The sequence below is a fragment of the Natator depressus genome, chromosome 7, assembly GCF_965152275.1.
Source record: "Natator depressus isolate rNatDep1 chromosome 7, rNatDep2.hap1, whole genome shotgun sequence".
NCBI lineage: Eukaryota > Metazoa > Chordata > Testudines > Cheloniidae > Natator > Natator depressus.
Window position 1 is genome coordinate 103,778,622 of NC_134240.1, and position 23,396 is coordinate 103,802,017.

At 38.9% G+C, this 23,396-nt stretch overlaps 1 protein-coding gene across 4 annotated transcripts in view; it reads left to right on the forward strand.

The window, feature by feature from the left end:
- CHST15 (carbohydrate sulfotransferase 15) overlaps positions 1-23,396 on the forward strand; it is a 95,299-nt gene that overhangs the window by 36,902 nt on the left and 35,001 nt on the right. For all 4 annotated transcript variants that reach the window (XM_074959200.1, XM_074959197.1, XM_074959199.1 and 1 more), the window contains 2 exons: positions 17,606-18,683; positions 21,085-21,424. In XM_074959200.1, the coding sequence (XP_074815301.1) occupies positions 18,141-18,683; positions 21,085-21,424 (883 nt within the window). In that variant the 5' untranslated portion in view covers positions 17,606-18,140. The remainder of the gene's footprint in view (positions 1-17,605; positions 18,684-21,084; positions 21,425-23,396) is intronic.

Consider the following 23,396-nt stretch of genomic DNA (forward strand, 5'->3'; position numbering starts at 1 on the left):
ACTAAAGACCAGGTTGTGAGCCTGTTATTGGTCACTAGAACTATTCCTGTGAGTAATGGCTTGCCAGTGTAGGTAAGGGGCTCACAATCTGGCCCCAACCAGTTAAATATGCGCCCAGTATTACATCTGTCTCAAATGAGAACTGCATGTATACATTTGAAAGCAAAGTTAAATTCTCAGTTCCTTTTGCAGAGGAAGAGGTGCCAACTGGTATTGAGAGATATTGAGCACCTGGTGTTCCCATTGACTTCAGTTGGAGTTTTGGGTGCTCAGAACTTCTGAAAATTAGGCTCTAATTATTCAAGAAGTCTTCTTGTGTCTTAAAAAGAACATTTAGGAACATGAGTAGAACTTCCCAGCAGCAACCTGTTGTGGCGCGTGGGGAGGGGGGACACAGTTGCTATATCCTTTCCAGATTCCCACAGCAGGTATTGAATGCTGCAGTCAGCTACAACTATAAAGGACATTAATGTTGATTGGCGTGTTATTTTTCTGCAGACCCAAGCAACCCAGCCATACAGAACAAACAGGGACGGTGTATTTCCCTATATTCAGATAAAGGAATGGGAACAAATGTATCTCTCCCCCCCCCCCCATTTAAAACTTAGTTTGGTGGGAAAGAAGATACATTTGTTCCCATTCCTTTATCTGAATATAGGAAAATACACCCTTCCCTTCTTTTGAAATAGGTGCTGCAGAAGAGCTACTTTAGATGATTACAAGCAATATCTGTCCAGAAACTCAGATGAGGAAGGAGACTTGGAAGCTTGAAAATAAAGTGGGACATTCAGCTGTCAGAAAGAAATGTATGATGAAAAACAGTCTGTGTTTGATAAGGGAAGTCTGTTAATACTAGACCAATTCTTTGCCTTTGGAGTTTTCTCAAGAGAAGTACTCATTATTTATTTTTGACTATAGCATGACTGCAGGACATAGGGGAGCTGTATTTAGACACAATAGGCTTTCCTGCCTGCCAACCCCCAAATCCCATAGACTGTGGTGGTAAAAATGTCCTGAGTGGAAGAGCTCCATAACAGAATCTGTTTTCATGTTTACTGGGACTTTAAATCTCTCCTTTATTTTATTCCTTTTAACATGGGATGATAGTGTGATTTATTCTTTAGAAAAGCATATTGATTGTTAGACCCTTTTAAAATTAATTAAAATATTTGCTGTGGGGTGGACTTGTCACACTGTTTCTCTTAGCTCCAACTGGCCTTGCATTTTGGAGACTCCTTTTGTCCTTATCATGGGAAAAGCTGATTCTTTTCCTTTAGTAATATAACCAAAGAAAAATAAATATGGCAAATGCAACTTGAAAATTCCTCAGTGGTAATATGTCAGTGAATGTGCAAATTAAATTGATGTGAGTATAATTTCTTTTTAGGTGGTCCCTTTACTGTAACTGGAAAGCTGGCTGTCATTCTGGATCATCAAGTGAATACTATATGCTTTCTGTTGATTATGGATGAAACTTAATTACTATAAACAGTATGGTGGTATTTTGTAGCATTTGTGACATTTCTTGATTGACCCAATCCCTAATTCCTGCTAATGAGGAATTGTGGTATGGAACTGTTTCAGCAGTAGTCAAATGGCGGCATCCTACACTGCTTTGATTTCTAGTTTTATTCTGAATACCTGTGGTTTTAGATATGTTTCCAAGTTGCTGTTTTGAGAAAAGAATGTGATCCAAATGGAATGCATCCTTTAGACCATCTCTAATTTTGTGGTATGACCTCAAGGACGATATAGGGAGGTTTGCTAAGAGTAGCTATCGGAATGGAAAAGCTATATTAAACTTGACCACACATCAATTTTGGAAACTTTGTACTAAGTGTGGCCATTTTTGTGCGTTTCCTTCTGTGGAACCTTGTGCTGGAGTAATTTATGTAAAGATGAAATTTTACTAAAGTGCAATTTGTTTCTTATTCAGTATAAATCTGAGTCAGTGTTTCTGGAGTGAAAATATATGTGATACACATAGAAACTAAATTATATTAAAATATGAATGGCTAGAGATGTTACACATCAGGGGCCACAATGTTTTTTTAAAAGTGTTTGAAAGGATGAGGTGTTATAGGCCAAATTCTGCTCTGTTACACCTCAGGTGTGAGTAGGAACAGAATTTCACCCTGTGTTTTTGAGGTGAAGGACTCAGGTATACTAGCTTGGCAATGGGCTCTGACATATGTCAAAGCATTCTCATCTGAAATATATAGTATCATGGGCCAGGTAACTGTCAATGATGCCTTTTTTTTTTTTCTTCCTCCCTTTCTTTGGAAATATTCTATGGGTCCAGTTCACTCCAGGGCAGAGTCTTTGCCCAAGGCTCTGTTGCTCCTACTAAAATCTTTGATGTGAATATCAAATGGCATTCAGTTTTGGGAAAGGCCCTGGTGTTGGTCTTTTTTTGTTGTTAGCCAGACACACAATCTGTCTACCCCAAATACAGATCAATAACAATGTAGTCCAAATGCTAATGGTAGTTTAAGGAGCTGGCTCTAATGTAGCACAGTGTTTACCTGTGTGGCTAATCAATCAATTATCAATCATTTGTAAATCAAGAATTGATAGGAATTTTAACTGTGATTATTCATTTAGAGAGAGTGTTCTCTCCGGTTCGGCTTAGTTTAATAATAGAACACCGATACGTTGATTGGATTTATTAATCAAACAGTTAGCAAAGACAGCACATACTTAGAGAAACATACAATTGCCAACAGCTGTGGAAGACCTTCCCTGTAGTTTCTGACAGCTTGCATCCAGTCTGCTGCTGATTTTAGTTCCCCTGTAATTTAGGGGCTGTTGTGCTCTTGTTACCCTTGTTATGTATCATTCTGATCCATATCGATTTCCTCTTTCTGATACATATTTGTTATTTCCAAGGTTCCCTGTCCCATCACAACTTTCCAACTGTCTTAGCACCTGATGGTTAGTCAGTGTTTGTCCTTTTTGGATAATTTCATTGGTTATACATCTTGCGGTTAGCACATGATAAAAATATATGTCTTAAAACAGCTGTCAAAGTAGGTTAAGGATTACTGTTCAGTAAAATTCCATTCTTGGTTAGACTTCTTCATCTAATCGCAAAGCATCATGGGAGTCTTACTCCCAGGCAAGCCTTAAAATCTTTCTTAGCCTATCTTCAGTGTCAATACCAGAGAAGCCATTGGCCTGATTCCCATCAGTACACAAGATTTCTACTGTATTTTCTGACTAGAAATAATTTTATTCTGAAAATAAAATATAGAAATGGACAGTCTACTTCTACACGGGAGTAAACTGGAGAAGCACAGGTGTAAAACCTCTAGAGCTGGGCAAAGTTTTTTTGACCAAAAATATTTCACACTTAAAAATAGGGTTTTGTTTTTTAAAAAAGTAATTTTTCTTGTGAATGTCCTCTGTACCTAAAATTTTTTATGGGAAATTTCAGAACAGAATATAATTGTGGGGTTCCTTCCCCACAGCTTTTGACCAGCTCTAAAATCCAGTGTAAGTGAAAAGAGAACCAGGCTCAAAAATTGTCAAGCTTCTTTCAAGAAATAAATGCAAAAAGTCGGGGCCCAGTCCTCAGCTGGTTTAAGTTGCTGTAGATCCATTTACTTCAGTGGAGCTTGCTGGTTTACACAAAATGAGGATATGGCTCAGTGTGTGCACTTTTTATATAAGTATGCTGGTGAGTAGGAATTAGAACATGTTTAGATTCAATCTGTTAGGGCAAATTTTAAGTGTTAGGGAACAATTCTGAAGTCATTATTACTGTTAAAACTACTGACTTCAGTAGGTGTTTTCCGGCTTTACTAAAGACTTCAAGATTGGGGCCTTAAACAGTTATGGCAAGATAAGAGTTGAACAACTGTTATGCAAGCTGTGTATATAATCTTTTGACTGTTGCCAAATGTTCTAGCTTTTGACAAAAGGAATATGTTAGTGCTTCCCTTAAGGAAATCATTTGACAAGCATTTTTTTTTAACAGTATTTTTTTTCCCCGTGGATTGAGTTTTGAGACCTTTTTTTAGCAGGTAAGGAAGTAAGCTTTTTGCAGAAGGTTGCTGACCTTCCTAATGAGTCATGTGGGCTCTCAAAACCATTACAAGAAGTTTTTGTGGTGAAGTTGCAGAGATCAACAATTTCTCATGTCATTTAGTTTTTTGTGGCTGGGAGAGGAGCAGATTAGTTGATTACTCAGAAGTAAATAGCTGTGAGTTCAGGCAAAGTTTATCATCAGAAGGTTAATGTGAGAAGCCAAATATGTTCATCATCCAGCAGAAGGAGAATTAGTTCTCCTCTGTTCCCTTCCCCCCGCCTCCCATTTTTCCTCTTTTAGGTGATTTTTAATTGCTTATATGTTTATTCACTGAGCAGGTACAGCATGTGCAGCAGTAGTGTAAATTTCCCCACAATGACCTGCCAAAATGACTCAACCTGGTTTAGAGAAAACATAATTCAGTGTCCACTCCCATTCAATCCTTTCCCTTTCTGCTGAAATCACTAGCTAAGAAGGGCCAGTGATGATGGTGTTCAGGTTTTTTTTATTAACACTTGTCTCTTACTACACTTATCAGCAAAACTGAGTTCATCAACTCATTTTAAAAATGCCATTGAATTATCACCAGACAATGACAAGGCAAGTTGCTGCTAACCTGAACCAGGTTGCATCCAGTAAATTGGAAATGCAGTGCAGTGGGTGGGAGGTGGAATTATATTATTATTGATGTTCTGCCTGGATACTGAAATTCAACTCTTTTATAAAGGATTGATAATGTTATAAAGGTCTCAATTAAGAAAAACAACTTATTTCCTTTTTTGCCTTCACATTAATAGAGAGTTTATCCTTATATAGCTCTAGATAGCTTTTTCGCTTAAGTCTACCCACAGCTTTTTTATAAACTACTTACAACATTGAATTCACAGTATCTTGAGGGTAACATATTAATAAAAAAGAGGTGCATTTTTGAGTTGCTGTAGTGGAGTATGTTAAGTTTGCTTTTGTTTTGTTGAAGTCTTAAAAGTAATGTTAACACTAGCCCCAGTTGAGAATTGCATATATCTTCCTGATTTGTCATGGAAAGCAAGCAGGTATTGAAAACATTTGTCCAGATCACTTAAAACAATTATAAAACTATTGATAAAATAACCTATTTTAGGCCTGAAGAAGGGCATTAGGTTTATTATATTAGAGGCCATTTGTTCCCATAGAAACTGCTGAGCAGACTGAAACAGGAATGTTTCATCTGACACAAGATATACTGATGGCTAAGTATGGCGAAGGTGTTAGGGGCCTAATCTAATTCCCACTGATGTCAGTCGGAGACTTTCTGTTGGTTTCAGTGACAGTTGGATCAGGCCTATCATGCCTAGAAAATGCAGCTGTGGAATAAAATAAAACTGGGTCTGGTCAAAAATTGTCCATCAAAAGTGTTTTTTGACTCAAGGAAGTTTTTCATGGAACTATCAACTTTCTGTTGAAAATTTTGATTTTTTTCATCAAAAAAACCAAAAGCCTGAAAACCTAAATATTTCTGTTCATATACTTGGCATGGTGCCTCATGGAGGTGTAGTTTGGTTTCCTCATGTCCCCATTCTCCTCCATGGGCAGTACACCCCAGCTGGACTGCATCTTCTACAATGTACCCATGGCCAGGGATATCTCACCTCCCCTTAGTCAGAGACCATGGCACATCATGGGAGATAGTCTGGTGAGAGAGCCTGTCTTTTAGAGGAGAATGGGAGCATGAGGCACCATGGCAGTATTTCCATATGGAAATATTTCAATTTTCATTTTTTTCCTGAAAAAAAAAATCAAAATTTTCCTTGGAAAAGAGCACATTTTTCAAACACTTGTAGTAACAATATCAAATGCCAAATCCTCAACCTAATGCAGAAGCCCAGCATCCTGGGAGAAAGGACAAGGCATCATTTTCCCAAGTCCACAGAGCCCTTTCTCAACCATTCCATGGAGACTACTTAAGTTCTGTGGCTGGAGTAGTCCTGTGAAGCCCCTAACTCTGTAGCAGGAACCCACTGCAGCTGGGTTGCCCACTCCCTGTATATCCTCAATCCAAATCCAGGCCTCCCTTACACAGCAGCACCAGATTGTTTCCACTGCTGATGGGATCTCTGGCCACAGAGTTGGGGCTGGATTTTAAACAAGATCTGCTACATGGTGTTTGTAAGTGGAGTGCTATGTGACATCTTCAATTCTATCTTTCATATTTAGATTTTAGCTTATTTTATATTTGTGTGTTCTCTTCTCCATGGCAGGTGAGTGTATGGCCCTAAAATGCACAAAAAGAGATTCTTCTTATTAAAAGGTCTTGGGGCCAGATCGTCATTTAGACTGACACTGAGGTGTCAAGTGAGGTAGCTCCATTGACATCAAAAGAGCGATCCTAATTTATGCCAGTTGATGATTTGGCCAACTATAAATTTGGTATGTTTTAAATATGTTTAAAATAGGTTAAAAGCATGCTGCTTTCATGTGATACTAAGGAAGGTTGAAATTACTTAAGAATAATGAAGTCAGTATACAATGTGGGGTTCAGGCAAGGAGACTAATGCAAGTCTTATAAGTTTCAGTTACATCTGTATTTTACAGAATTATATGAAAGATAACACATCAAATATTAAGACCAGAGAACTGAAAAATAAAAGAAATATATTATCATGTTTTGAAAAATGGGAACTACTCCATCTGTTTTATCTCCAGCCATTACATAGATGAGTGATTTAGTTATTAGCATATGAAAGCAATTTGTATTAGCCATATATTTATTGTAGTCTGCTTCTTTTATATTTATGGAAGAGGGGAAAAAATGGGGGGGGGGGAAGGAAATTCTTTGAGCGATTGTGATTTTTAATTTTAAAAAATAGAAACTTGTAATATCTTCTTTCTAGATACCAAAATACAAAAAATGGGAATTATAGACAATTTCACTTGTTTTATGTTGCTGATTTGGCCAGTTCTTGTTACATTAAATAGCTCTGGAGCAGAAGCTGGTCGATGTTCCAGGATCATTACTATGTTCCTCTCAAAGTTCTTAGGCACAGCAGATCTGCCATACATTGTTAGCTTCTTGCCTTTAGATAAGTACTACCTGTCACATTTGTCTCTCTGGTATCTGCTGCCTGTTCTGCCCAATTCATCCCTGGATGACAGGCCAGCGAAAGAAGTGTAGAAAGGGAAATTGGAGAAAACTGTCCCATTACCAACAGATGTTTTCAGGAGCATGATCCTTCCACCGAAATCAGTGGAGCAATTCACGTAGACTTCTGTGAGACTGGGTTATGTCTTTAAAATAGCTAGTTCTTTTTTTCCCCTTTCTGCTCCTCTGCATCATTCCTTATACCCAATCCATGCTTCCTACAGTCTAGAGTCTCAGCTCCTCCTTTATTTTATGAAGAGGTCCGCTTGCTGGCCAAGGGGACTGCAAAAGTTTGATGCTGAATCTCAAAGACTGGTGAACTAGGTTAAGACTGGTATATGTTTATATACAATTGTCAAATGCTGTATGGGGATGGCCATAAATAATGTACCATTCATTTCAACAGCAGGAAATTACATGCTGTTATTCAAGAATAGCCAAATAAATTGCTCCTTACGTAAATCAAGTAATATTCTGGCTGAAGTTTTAGAACTGGGAACTTAAAAACAAAAAAATACACAAAATTGTTTATTTCTAACTCCAATGTTTCATGGTCTTTCTTCTGGTTAAAATTCACATCCTTCTTCAAGTCATATCCTACTTTCATTCCTGAAATATAGCAAACGTAAAAGCTGAAAGTATATCTGTGATCAGGGCTGTGTACTGGAAGTGCTAAATGTTAGATCTCAGAATATAAGATACATATTGAAGGAAGGCATCCATATGTAGCAGGAAAACATAATGAAGTCACATCAGGAAAACAGTCCAAGGCTTATTGTATAACATGGAGCTGCTAGATTAGTTGTAACATTTGTTTTGACTACTTTTTTTCCTGTATGGGGTAGTGAAAGATTGTGGTATGAACTTAATTAAATTTGAGATCCTTGTTTGGCAAGGAAAGAAGAGATAATTATATTTAGGAATTACCTCCACCCTTTTATGTGTGCACTACAGATGGGTATTTCATTACATGAACATGACAAATGTGTAATAATATAAAAGGCATCTAACAGTTATAAAAAAAATCAGTTTATTTTTATTCTGTTTGCTGAGTAATTTTTTATGTTGCCCAGTGGTGGATCTTCAAATTGATCATGTAATAAAAGGCCCTTTTGTAATGCATATGCACAGATTGGCAGTTATGGTTGCTGATGGAACCTTCAACTCTCAATTTCATTACTTGTTTGATTAAATCTCAACCTTACAGTGGTATTAGCATAGTTTTTTTTTTTTTTTTTTTTGGCATATTTCAACTTCCTATTAAAGCATTTTCCTCAGCCATCAAAGAGGCAGTTAGCACTATTTCTCCTCCAGTTCATAATATTTATATCCGAGTTGCGTAAAAAGTTTCTCCACCTGAAAAGAGTTCAATAAATTCTAGTCAATTTTATTAACATAGGGACATTAATTCCATAGAACTTGGAAGCCTTCTGTACTTTCTCTAAGACCCACAAACCCTGCATTGGATAGTATAGTTTTGACAGCTCTTTTTAAAAAGGAATGAGAATTAATATCAGTCAAATACCTCTCATATAGGACTTGAGTGGTCAGATAATCGTGGCTCAGATAAATCTGTTCAGTTAATGGCATCAAAAGACAAGTCTCTAAATCTCCTCTTAACAAAGGACTGGAAAATAACATCTGATTAACTTTCTCTTTAGGTAGTGCACACCATGGGGTCTTTCTGAGAATATAAGGAAAAGAGCTAAAGAAGAGTGTTCTGGAACTAGATTAGAGCTATTCACTTGACACTGCATTAACATCTAGGATTCCTGAAATCAGAGGAGTTAACTCTAGTATGGATATTGTATAGGGAAGAGACATGCTGTATGCCACATAGTTATTTGTATCCCAGTGTTGATCACTCCATCAATGTATCCTTTGGTGGCTCTTCTTCCTCCCTCTCCATGCTTTGTGTGTATAAAAAAGTCTTCTACACTTTCCACAGTATGCATCCGATGAAGTGAGCTGTAGCTCACAAAATCTTATGCTCAAATAAATTGGTTAGTCTCTAAGGTGCCACAAGTACTCCTTTTCTTCTTATGTTTTAGTGTCCCTCAGGGTCCCTCCTCTTCTCTCTTTCTCTCCATTCATGCTTGGGGACCCCATCTGCTTCAATCTCCTGTATTCTATCACTAAAGATTCCCAAATCTGCCTTGCTTACCCTTGACTTCTCCTCTTCTGCCCAGTCTCGCATCTCCTTAACTCGCTCTCCGACATCTTCTCTCAGATGCCCCATCACTATCTGAAACTTAGTCTTGCCAAAATTGAACTTCTTTTGTCCCGAACCCTCCCCTTTGCCTCCCTTCTCTATAACTGTTGATTACTCCACTATCCTTCCCGTAGCCTGGGGTCACAATCCTAGTGTAATCCTTGAACCGTCTCTCTCCTTCTCTCTTTCTCTGCTGATAAAACTCTCTGTGCCTTGGTCATCTCTTGCTTTGATTTTTTTTTTGTAATCTGCTTCTGTCAAGGCTTTCAGTTTTTCTTTTGGATATTTCTTTGTTTTGTGGATTTTTGTTATGTGTTTACAAAAGTACACTTCTTGATTTTGTATATTTTGTATATATATCATATATAATACTATGATACTGCTGAGTCTCTGATTTGGTCTTTCTAGTCATTCAGCCTTCCATCACAATCATACCCACACCACTGTTTGGAACAGGGATTAAAACTCTAATTTCTTCCAGGAATGCTTTCTTCGTCTTTTTTTTCCCTTTAATCATATCTCCTCATGGTGTCTTCCATAAATGGTTATGCTTTGTCTTATCTTTGATTTGTTTGATTTAGACTGTAAGTTCCTTTGGGCAGGAAACATGTCTTTCACTAAGGATCTGATCTCTCAAATGCTTCTGTATGTGTTTAACTTTATTTACCTGAAGAATTCTGTTGGTCAGTGAAGCCACTCATGTCAGTAACGTTAAACACTTGCATAAGGGGTTGTAGGATATATATTTTCGAAGTAGCATTTAAATTCGTGATATTGTATAAATGTTTGTTTTAATGCGAATGAATTCCCTATGTTTCTTTTGAAACGAGATCTTGAGGAGATTTTACTGGATCTCTGCAAGGCATCACTAATGAATCACAGCAAATTCCAAAGGTATTAAGAGCAGCAGGCCAACCTGCATTGTATTTTGTTCTCTGGTCATTTAATTATGGAATTTTTGGAAAAACATATACCTCTCTTCCAGCCTGTGGGTATTGGGCCAGTTGAACCTCTCATCTGCTTACTTAGATTGGATGCAGGAGCTACCCATACACAACTGCTGTTAACTGGGAGACATATTTGGAAGTTGTAGAATTGCTTTGGGGAGCTTATAGTGTGAAGAACTCCTTTTATTTGTTTTAAACCTGCTGCCCATTAATTTCATTTGGTGGCCCCTAGTTCTTATATTATGGGGTTTGGGGTTTTAAAGCGCCTGTTAATTATTGTTTTCGTATGTTGCTCCTATGCCTGAAACACCTCCCCCTAACCCTGCGTAACATGCAGCATCAGAATGTATGTCTATACTGCAATAAAAAACAGGTGGAAGCGAGTCTTATAGTCCAGATCAACTGATTTGGGCCTGCGGCTGCAGAGCTAAAAACAGCAGTCTAGATGTTCAGTCTCGGGCTGGATGCTGGGCTCTGAGACCCACCTCCCTCACTGCGTTTCAGAGCCTGGGCTCTAGCCTGAGCCCAAACATCTTCACTGCTGTTTTTAGCCCCGCAGGTGGAGCCCCACAAGTCCAAGTTAGTTGACCCAGTCTCTGAGACTCGCTGCCATGGGTCTTTCATTGCAGTGTTGACATAACCCTCTTCAGAACTTAGTTTCATCACTGACCTTCACCTTAGACTTCATTCTGGACACTGCTTTGAGTTTCAATATGTATTGTTTAAGATAAATATATACAGGTTTTTAAAATCAGAAACAAAAATAGATTTTTCAAGAAACATACTTGAAAGCAAGTATATCTCAGGCTGTTTCACCCATGTCCTCTCTCACCCTTTTCTCCACCCTTTGTGTATTGTCATTCCTTGCTGTGGAATATTTTAGTTAGATTTCAAATTCCTCAAGGTAGGGAGCTGTTATTTTTAAGTGCCAGGACTCGTACGTTATGACACATCAGTAATAAGAAATAATACACTAGATGATCAGAAGGTAGGTTTATCTTAAAGTAGTGCAAAATGTGCACTTTATAAATGTGTGTACACATATATATTTATATAGATTTAAAATATAGCAGGTTTTTTTTGTGACCCTTCTTTCCTTCGTGGATTAACAGTAATAAGCTTTGTGGGAAAATTGTATTATGGTGGGATTTGAAAGAAGTGGTGGTTCCTTGGTGTGTCAGCAGAGGAAGTGATTCCTAGTCATAATGGTTAGCATGGAGGAAGGCCATAGTGAGAAAAGGAAACAAAAGGATGAATTAGGCTGGAATCTTGGATAGAATGAAGGAAGAAGAGAGAACAAAGATGTTTGGAAGTCAAGCAGAAAAAGTTGTACGGGGCCTTTAAAATGAGGATGAGATCTTGGTAGTAAAAGAAACTAATAAAGGGTTAGGAGAAGGGTAGTGATAGCAGCAGCAGGCAAGGAAGATGATCATAGCAACAGCGTTTTGGATTGATGGACCGTGGCAAGTTGGGAAGCAGGGAGACCATCACAGTAGTTGAAGTCAGAGCTCACCAAGGCATGTCTGTATTGGGGACATTGTTTGTAAATTGGACCTTTTTGCAGATGACATGTTGCTTTTTATTATAGCGATTCCTTAGTAGATTTTCTATGCCACACTGATATTATTGAATCATTTTTTCTTAAATATGAATAACCAAACATCTATTTTATTTCATATTTTGATTAAGGCTCCTTGAAAAATGTATTTTCATTTAATAGTCAGAAGATGGTATTGAGCCTTTAGGGATACCATAAAAGCTGGCAGAAGGTTCTCTGTCTTAGTCAAGGCCATAGATTAATTGCATTAAAACAATCATTTAATTACCTAGTGTGTGTGTGTCTCTCTCTCTCTCTCCCCGCCGGATTAAAGTTAATGTTCTCTTGAACTCTTCACGCTCTCTCTTCTCTGCTATCTCAGCTTTTATCTGCAATAATTTCCTATGATTATTATGGGGAAACTGGATGCCCTTTATTGATCTTGCACGGAAGGGACTTTCAATTATCTAACCTGCAGGGTTTCTCAATGACAATTTTTTATAAATGGTTTGCTAATGATCCTTCTGTTGCTCAGGTTAATATTGAGGCTGCCCTCGCAAAGACTAGAAAATAGAATGCTTTTTTATTTCTGTGGAAGTTATCTCATCTCCAACACAACCCACCGTTGTGGTTCAGCCTCTAGTTTCCATTTTCTCCTTGCAGCTCCTATTTTGGAACATAACTGTCTGATTTTGAAATAAAAACTATGTATGAAGGGTGCATGATGATTGGCGATGCAATGTGGCTTAGAAAGTGCTAGAGCAATGCAGAGTAAATGCCATCTCCTTTCATGTGTGCGAAGAAGAAGGAAATAGAAAACAGGGACCAAGATAAGGATGTTTTGGCTTGTATTTCGGGACCATAAGGCATTCAATACTTCCATCTCATATGCCCCTTTCTCCTTATCTAACTTGCTTAGCTGAATTATTTTCTGTGTGTGTGTGTGTATTGAGAACTGCAGTTTCCCAAGCTACTCTCTTTGCTTAGGTGGTAAATGTAATCTGTTAATACTGTACTGTTCTTTCTAGTCCTGTGAGACAGAGGACTAGAGAAAACACGGTTATGGAACTTTGGAGGAGAACAGAGGCTGTTATCACTTTGAGTTCAGGGACTAGCTATCGGGGACAATTGATGTTTTGTAAAATCCAGTTAAATCACTGCTCTAAATGGCAACCTTGTTGAAGCTCAGTTTGTGGCAGGCCATTGTGTGGATGGCACAGGGAAAGTGGAGAAAAAAAATGAGCACGCCCTTGATGTGCTCTTGGAAGCCTACGGAACCTGATGGTAAGCAAGGAGAAAGGATCATGTGCCTACCTCACTCCATAAAAGCATGTGGGCCAAGCCAGCCACATGTGGGGGAGCAGGTTGCACCCTCCTAAATGAGGACAACCCCTTCCCCCAAAGCTCGCTATGGGACAGGATGGACCTCACTGCTCCCTATTTAGGCCATTTGGCTCTTGATGTGTAATTCTTTTTGAGACTCCTGTATGGGAAATATGCTTTTTAAGCACTGTCACAGATTCAACTATTTCTCCTTCATCAATCACATTTTGCCTACTTAAGTGTGCAATGTTTTTATTTAAGTGAGTCACGTTATTCCCCTGTCTGAGAATGGTGACAGTGGCTCAAGGGAGAAATACTTCAATAGCAGAGATTTGTAAAGAGGTATTAGGTCTTCAATTGTTACTTTGTATTCAGCTTCATAGAACACTTAGGTCAGACCAAGCATATTCACCCTCTGGAAGTAGGCATCTTTGTTCTTGCCCAGCATCGGATTACTTTGGAGTACTGTATATACTCAGGTTGTGCACATTCTTGTCATGGTATCACTTTGCAGGGAGACTGAGTATTTAAGTAGCTTTTAATCTTCAGCTCTTTAAGGAGTGGTGAAGCCGTAATTGGCTTCATGCTGTATGTCAAAATACATTTAATCAGAACTGTAATTTTGGTATTGTTTCATGCTACAGAGTGGTAACTCTTTCAGTGTCCACATCTCCACTGCATAGTGTCCTGACCCAAAGCCCAATGAAATCAATGGGAGTCTTTCCAATGTCTTCAGTAGGCTTTGTACCGAGTTCTAACTTATTGGTATTTGATTCTTATTATCTTTTTTTCTGAAGACTGTGGGAAAGGGAGAGACTTCAATAAGATCCCCCTCAACAGAGACGTTTATACAGTTTACTGGTATATTAAAAACAAAATTAAATATTACCCATTGATAACAATGCATGCCAGCTGTTTTCCTCCTTGGCTTCCTTCATCATTTTGCTATCCCTCTCACTTTACGTTCACTGTAGTGTTGTTGTTGTGTTTTTTTTTTTTTTTTTTCCAAAATTATTTTAAAAGCTTTTCTGGCTTACTTTGCCCAAACCAAAGGATTATTAGATATTAAATATACCAGAGGCTAGTATATTTTGTTTGTTACCCCAAAAGCTCTCTGTTGGACACCCTGCCCTCCTAGCTTTGTCGAAAACAAAACAAATCAAATTAATTTTTTTCCTGAATATGTGGAACCTTAAAAGAAGATAATAACTAAATGAATAAATAAAATAAAAGCTTTGAAGCAAATCAGCATATCTGATTTTGAGTTAAGATACTAAAAAATTAAGTTTCTGGCCTTAGTTAAAAGAATGTAACTCTTTTTGGGAAGCTAATGCTTGGATTTATCACTTCTGATTTCTCTGCTCTGAATTCTTCCTGTAGTAGGGTAATTTGAAACAAAACTGCTTTTAAATAAAGAAGTTATTAATGACTTTGCTCCCTGATTTTACATGAGCACCTGTGTGGTGAAGTATTTAAATGACAATGATTTAGGCCCCAATCTAGATAAACACTTAAGCACCTGTAAACTTAAGCTTGTGAGTAGTGCCATTGAAGACTTCAGTGCTTGGAAGTCTTTGCATGAGACACTGTATCCAGCCTTTACCCTGATCAAAGGAACTCCGTCTACTATGACTTCAGTGGGACTACTCCCATACTTAAAGATATGCACATGCTTAAGTGCTTTTGCTGGGGCCTTAGCTATCAAATGACACTGCTAATATATATTTTTATTGAAGAAACAGAACATTCCTAACCATTTCATTGCAAAAGTGCCTTTCCAAAATGTAAACTGACTGCTAATGGTAAGTTTGTCAATGATTTTTCTGTACATCATGGGTCATCTGTAGCCCCCCACAACATCCCAGAGCTATCCAGTCCAACTACCAGAGATCCTATCTTGAGGTCTTGCTCTAGACTGCCAGCACATCCACAACCTTCACTCAACTGGACACTCCACTCTGTCTTTAAAAGGCCCTGCAGTGTTGAAAGAAACTGTCAGAAACACCCCTTTCCAACCTTTTGAGCCACTGCTTCTATTACCCCTCCCCTCCGGTTAAATGGATTTGTAGCACTCATAAGGGAATATCAGGGTTAGATTTACCTCTGCTCCGTTCCTTTAAGGATTGACAGTCTGCTGAGGAGGTCAAAGGCGACAGCTCTGGTTGCAGTGGGTGCCCTGTGAAAGGACTGAGCAGCAAAGGGGCTTGTGCAAGTTGTGTGTGTTTGCTTTTTGTTTGATGCTGTCTCTGATCTGGGACTATAATAGAGGCAGTTTCCATGAACAGGGTATTCACATATTAGACTCTTGAACACTGAGCAGAAGGGGTGGAATCCAGGATGCTACTTAGTGCCTAAACCCAGATTTAGGCAAATAAGTTCTGTTTTTTGGGTGCCTAAGTCCCTCATTATGGTCCTGTTGAAGCTGTTCCACAGTGGATAAATGAAGAGTGTTTGGAACAGAGGGACTTGACCCAGGGTTTCCTGCCCCCCAGGTGGATGCCCTACCCCAGGCGTGGCCAACCTGTGGCTCTGGAGCCACATGCGGCTCTTTCTCCTTCCCCAAAGGTCCCTTCCCCTTCCCCTGAGTCTGCCATGCCATTGCTGCTGCTGCTGCTGCTCCTCCTCCTCCTCCTCCCCGAGCCTCCTGTATACCACAAAACTGCTGATCGCAGCAGGCGGGAGGCGCAGGGATGGTGGGTTAGGTGCTGATCGGCGGTGCTAGAGTGGTGGGGGGAAGCTGATGGGGGGCTGTTGATATGTTACTGTAGCTCTTTGGCAATGCACATTGGTAAATTCTGGCTCCTTCTCAAGCTCAGGTTGGCCACCCCTGCCCTAACCACTGGGCTACAGAGTCATTTTGTGTGTGTGTCGCCCAGTGACTGTTTAAGTATTATTGTACAGTCAAGCAGATTCAAAAGGACAGACTGAGGGAAGCCCCATGAGAATATCCTGGAGTCTCAGACATCAGAGCCTTCTGCTGAGAGGTGGGAGACCCATGTTCAAATCTTTTCTCCCCTCTGCCAGGCAAGGGGGAATTGAACCTGGGGTTCCCACTTCCCAGGTGAGTGCTCTAACCACTGGGCTAAAAGTTATTAAGTCATCACCACTGACATGATGGCCCTGATGTAAATCCCGCTGGAATACTGTTCCAGGTCTGGTGTTTACAATTAGAAAAGGATGTTGATAAATTGGACAGGGTTCAGAGGAAAACCACAGGAAGATAAAAAGGATTAGAAAATTTGCCGTATACTGTTAAACTCAAGGAACTCAGTCTGTTTATTTTACCAAAGAGAAGGTTAAGGTGTAATTGGATTAACCTTATAGGTTCCTACCTGGGAAACAAATATTTGATAAGGGGCTCTTCATTCTGGCAGAGAAAGGTATAGCATGATCCAATGGTGGAAAGTTGAAGCTAGCCAAATTCAGACTGGAAATAAGGCATACTTTTTTACCAGTGAGAATAACCATTGGAACAATTTACCAAGAGTCATGTGGATTCTCTGTCACTGACATCTTGTAAATCAAGATTGAATGTTTTTCTAAATGATATGCTGTAGGAATTATTTTGGGGGAAATTCTATGGCGTGTCTTATACAAGAGGTTAGCGTTGATGACCACGGTGGTCCCTTCTGGCCTTGGAATCTATGACTCTATGAAAAACCACTACTGTCTGTGGCTCTGGCTGTTTCACATGGAGTGAGTCAGGCACCTAACTGGTTCCTACAAGAAATGATATAGGCACCTAAGCTAGGAGAGGGGTTCCCATTCGTGGATAGCTATTAGAGGTAGGCACCTCCCTGCAGCCTGGATTTAGGTGCTTATCTCTGAGAAAGGGGTGGGCCTTAGCACATCAGCATCTCCCATTGGCTGGTTTAGGTAAGGAGCCCTCTACCATGCTCTCTTTTGTGAATCATATTCTAAGGCACTTGTCTCTTCCCATTCATCGTATAGGGAGCCTAGGTTTGTGGATCACAGTGTTGTTCCTATGATTTTCTAGGTAACTTAGGTGCCCTAACACTTTGGTTTGTGATGCCTAAGGGCCTTCATGTATTCAGTTGAAAAGGTCTCCAAAGAAAGGGCCAGATTATAAACTGTTTATTTACAATGGTGAGCAATTATTGAAGACAATGGTGCAACTTGAACACGAGTAACAGATCAAGAGAGTGAGCAAAGGGCTCTCAATCTGAGTCTAATTACGGGTTAAAGAGAGTGATAGTTCATTGGAAACTTTTAGCTGAGTTTCCAAATTTTCAGTGTGTTTAAGTTTTGTAACTATACTTTTTTGTTTTTAAGTAGAAGATACATTTCAATTAAGGTTGCTAAATTAACTAAGAATTTGTTTGCAAGTTATAGATCGTACTTGTATTGCAGCTGATTAATGTAATGGCTTATCCATTGGCATATATCCATATATATTTTTTGTTTTGTTTTATTTTAGGTTATGCAACACAGATCTTTGAAGCTACCTTTATGTAGATGAAACTTTCAGAAGCAGCACTCCATTTTGGAACCTACCTTTTTTGAGAGCATATGGGACTTTCCAAGGCACCTTCTGTCTGGGCTACATATATTGCTTACTCCTAAATACGTCAGAGGACAATGAGGTCTTTTTATTTTTTGTGTACTTTCACACTATATAGTGAAGTTTCTTCCATCTCATTTTGTTCAATGGGAAAAACTTGAGCAAGACTTGTGGTTGCTTTTTATTTTACTAGATTTCCCTTAAGGAGCCAAATCTTTATGAAACATGTCCACAGTACCTTTATTTGTATTTTTTTCATTTGTGACTGAGGCAGTATATTAATTTCAGCATATTTTAGGTGTTTTGGTTTGAACCTGGCTTTTTGAATTACTACATATATAATAATGCAAGGAATTAAATTATTTCAAGTTTTCAAAAAATAATTTGTATGCATCAGAAATATTTTCTGGCTATTCATGGCTCATTAATATAGCAGTTTAACGGTACTAATATGAGGCATTGCATTAATTGTTGCATACAGTTATTACCAAATGACTTGCACAAACACTGTTTCAGATGCCGTGGGTCTAATCATAATAACCAGAAGTGTCCTGTGTGCAAACAAGAAAATATAATTCCTTTGTATGTGGATAGTAAGCAGATGAACTTGCTTGCAGTTTTGGAAGTAAGGACTGATCATAATGAAAGCTGGAATGGATTTTTTTGCTTGAGGAAAGGGAAGCTATGCAGCTTGATATTTGGGTTGATAATAATGACTTTAGTGATGGCATCATACATACTGACTGGAGCCAAACATGGCCTATTGCTAATACCTTCGCCATTCCATTATGGAGCTTTTACTGGCAATCCAAACTTAATGGACAATGAAAGCCTTAGTGAAATGAAAGACCATTACCAGCCTTCTAAAATTAATATTTCATATGTAAAGGATTATCCAAGCATTAAATTAATTATTGACACTATTACTTCAAAGATTGAGTTTATAAACAGACAACGTCCAGATTTAGAAGACCTGAAGAAACAAGAACTGCATGTAAGTATAAACTAAACTCCCCCTGAAACTGATGTATGTTTTTTTGTTTGTTCGTTATCTGGGCTGGATCCTCAGATGAGGTAAAACAGTATAGCTCAATTGAAGTCGATATGCCAGTTTATGCCAGCGGAGGATCTGGAACACCAACTGCTGCAGACTTGTCTCTACAGATAGATAGATAAATACATCTGTATATTTATAATATGCAACTGTCAAATCACTGGACCATGGTATATGCATAAGCGGTCTAATCAAGTGCCTGATGAATCCGCTTATGGCTGACGAGCCCAAAACGAGAGCAACACAGATTGTTACAAATTTCACAGTTTCATGTGTTGTCTGAGTTGTAGTCCAAGATTACAGCATGCTGCTTTCTTCTTTCTTGCTTTGCTTCCAACCTCTAGATCAAAGCTGCTTCATGTTGAGCTGTGTCCAGTGCCAGACATTCTGCACTGGGATTCTGTGCGCTCCTCCCAGCTTTCTACATTGATGCTGAACAACTTCATGTCATTTTTGCACACATCGTCGTAACACATAAAGGGTGACCCCACTTTCTAGAGCTGGCTCGAATCTCAGCGTACAAAATATTCTTGAGGATACAGTCTTCTCCCATTCTCCTGACATGACTAAGCCATTGCAACCTCTTCTTCTGGATAGTGGTTTCTAAGTGTGTCAGTCTGCATGCTCCAGCACCTCTGTGTTTGGTATTTTGTCCTCACACTTTATTTTCGGGACCTTGTGCAGGCATCTCATGTGGAAACTATTCAGTTTCCCTATGTGCCTAGCATGTGTAGTCCACGTTACTGAACCATAAAACAGGGATGACCGCACACAAGTCTTGTAAATTTGCATCTTCACCTTAGTCAATAATTTGCTGTTATTCCATGCACATTTCTCTGTGTGTGTGTGTGTGTATGTATGTATGTATGTATGTATGTATGTATGTATGTATGTATGTATTTGTATTTGAGCCACAGGCAAAACAGATGGATTATATAAATGATCTGAACATCTGAGACAAGAAGTCTGACAATCTTGCAAGAGTAGTATAATTACATTGAACTTATTCCTTGTCATTTTATTCAAAATAATTCAGAGGATTTAGTCAGATGTGCCAAAACATTTAACTGATAAAATAAAAAACAGCCTCCCTTAATAACTGAATGCTAGTGTACCTTCCCAGAAATCTAGTAATTGGTATTCCAATCACTCATGCAAATCTTGTATTTCAGAATTAAAAACTGGAAGTTAATTTGATCTGATTATTTTATCTTTTTGGCTAAATCAGTGTTCCTAATGATTATTCTTTGCAAGCTTATTTTAAGGATTCCGTAAATTAAGCAGTACTACAGAGTCCAGCAGGCTCCACAGAGTTTAGCTGAGCTCGCAGCATAAAGATAAGGCCTGATCCTGAGAAGGCCGAGCATCTCAGCTCCCATTGGAGTCAATGGGCTAAATTGGGAAGCCTTTCAGTAAAATCAGAAATGGGATTTATCCCTGAGTGAAGGCTGAGTAAAACTTGAGTTAGGATTTCAGGATTTGGCTGAATGGAGGCTGGAAGCACTCAATTTGTCATCAAAGTACAGCACTTAAGAAAGAATCGTACAATGCCTCTGGTTAGACCTGATAGAGCTAACAGCAGAAGACGGTTTTTTACTACATTGATTTTGTCCTCAATCTTTTCCTTCATTAACGCCCCCTGCAACCACCCCCCCCCAAAAAAAACAAAAAACAAAAACAAAACTTCTGGTATTAAGTGATACAATACAATGGAAAATCTGTTCAGTTTTATTCTCAAATATTTCTGGACTCAGTTGTTTCTTTAGGACCTAAGCCAATCCCCACTGATGTCACTGGGAGCCTTTCCATTGTCTTCGACAGGAATTGGGCTGGACTCTAAAAGTGCCAGCAGCCATAGGTGTGGTTCGGGGATGCATATTCTCCGGGGGAGCTGTGAGAGGCATTGTATGACTCTTAAGTGCAGTACTTTGACTATAAATTACTGGGATTTATCACATTCACTTATGGATTCAGGAGGAAGTATTCCTCCACTGTAGGAATTACTGAGTGAAATTCTATGGCTTATGTTATGCAGGAAGTCAAACTAGATGATCATAGTTGTCCCTTCTGGCCTTAAAACCAATGAGTGTATGAATATTCTCCTTTCTGCATCTAGCTCTGCACCCGCTCTCCACCTCGTGCAGCTGTGCAGGATCTGGCTCCAGTTCGGTCAGCAGGAGAGGTTTATCTCTACAGTGCAATTGCCAAAAAAAAAAAAAAAAAAATAGAAAGATTATGGTGATAGTGGTTGCATTGTGTTCACTAATTGTGTTTAAATAAGAAAGTGTGATTATAAACTTTGCTGCTGCCTTGACTGAAATTACTGTTCTTTATGTTGCAGATGTTTTCAGTAATTCCTAATAAATTCCTTCCAAATAGCAAGAATCCTTGTTGGTATGAAGAATATAGAGGCAATACTACCACAGATCCTTACACAACAAACTCATATGCACTGTATTCAAAGCGTTTTCGGACCATATTTGATTACCTCAGAAAAGTATTTTGGAACCACTTGTATCATTATAAGGATAAGCACTATCGGCTGCGCTGTCTTCCTCATTTCTACATAATAGGCCAGCCAAAATGTGGAACAACTGATCTTTATGACAGGCTCAGGTTACACCCAGACGTTAGATTCTCAGCAATTAAAGAACCACACTGGTGGACAAGAAAGCGATTTGGTGAGTAAACATGTATTCTAACATTTCAAAAGAACTGCAGCTACTGAAATGGAAGCATAACTCTTCAAAGAGTAGTTCCTTCTGCAAATTATGAGTAAGTCCCCCATTAACTTTTGGTAAAATGATAGATGAGTATATCCGAGGAAGAGGGGAGAAATACCAAAGAACTGGAAAAGGGCAAATATAGTACCCATCTAAAAAAGGGGAAATAAGGACAATCCAGGAAATTATAGACTAGTCAGCTTAATTTCAGTACCCAGAAAGATCATCGAGCAAATAAAACAATTAGTTTGCAAGCACCTAGAAGAAAATAAGGTAATAAGCAACAGTTAATATGGATTTGTCAAGAACAAATTATGCGAAACCAACCTAATATCCTTCTTTGACAGGGTAACAAGACTTGTGGATGCGGGGGAAGCAGTAGATGTGTTATATCTTGACTTTAGTAAGGCTTTTGGTACTGTCTCACATAACCTTCTCATAAACAAACTAGAGAAATATAGCCAAGATGAACCTACTATAAGGTGGGTGCACAACTGACTGGAAAACCATATTCAGAGAATAGTTATCAATTGTTCACAATCAAGCTGGAAGGCCATATTGAGCGGGATCTCACAGAGATCTGTCCTGGGTCTGGTTCTGTTCATTTTCTTCACCAATGATTTGGATAATGGCATAGAGAGTACACTCATAACATTTGTGATTGATATTAAGCTAGAAGGGGTTGTAAGTGCTTTAGAGGACAGGATTAGTATGCAATATGGTTTTGACAAACTGAAGACATGGTCTGAATTTAATGATGAAATTCAATAAGGACAAATGCGAACTACTCCACTTAGGAAGGAATATCAACTGCACAAATACCAAATGGGAAATGACTGCCTAGGAAGAAGGACTGCAGAAATGGGTCTGGGGGTTATAGTGGATCACGAACTAAATACGAATCAACAATGTTAAACTGTTGCAAAAAAAGCAAACATCGTTCAGGGATGTATTAGCAGGAGTGTTGCATGCAAGACATGAGGAGTAATTCTCCCCCCTATACTCAGCACTGACAAGACATCAGCTGGTGTATTGTGTCCAGTTTTGAGCACCGCACTTCAGGAAAGATGTAGCTAAATTGAAGAAAACCTAGAAGAGAGCAACAAAAATGATTAAAGGCCTAGAAAATGCAGTGGATCTAATTTACCTAGATTTCAGCAAGGCGTTTGATACTGTTCCACATGGGGAATTGTTAGTTAAATTGGAAAAGATATGGGGATCAATATGAAAATTGAAAGGTGGATAAGGAATTGATTAACAGGGAGACTACAGCGGGTCCTACTGAAAGGTGAACTGTCAGGCTGGAGGGAGGTTACCAGTGGAGTTCCTCAGGGATCGGTTTTGGGACCAATCTTATTTAATCTTTTTATTACTGACCTCAGCACAAAAAGTGGGAGTGTGCTAATAAAGTTTGTGGATGATATAAAGCTGGGAGGTATTGCCAATTTAGAGAGAGACCGGGATATCATACAGGAAGATTTGGATGACCTTGTAAACTGGAGTCATAGTAATAGGATGAAATTTAATAGTGAGAAGTGTAAGGTCATGCATTTAGGGATTAATAACAAGAATTTTAGTTATAAGCTGGGGACGCATCAATTAGAAGTAACGGAGGAGGAGAAGGACCTTGGAGTGTTGGTTGACCAGAGGATAACTATGAGCTGCCAATGTGATATGGCCGTGAAAAAAGCTAATGCGGTCTTGAGATGCATCAGGCGAGTATCTCCAGTAGAGATAAGGAGGTTTTAGTACCATTATACAAGGCACTGGTGAGACCTCACCTGGAATACTGTGTGCAGTTCTGGTCTCCCATGTTTAAGAAGGATGAATTCAAATTGGAACAGATACAGAGAAGGGCTACTAGGATGATCCGAGGAATGGAAAACCTGTCTTATGAAAGGAGACTCAAGGAGCTTGGCTTCTTTAGCCT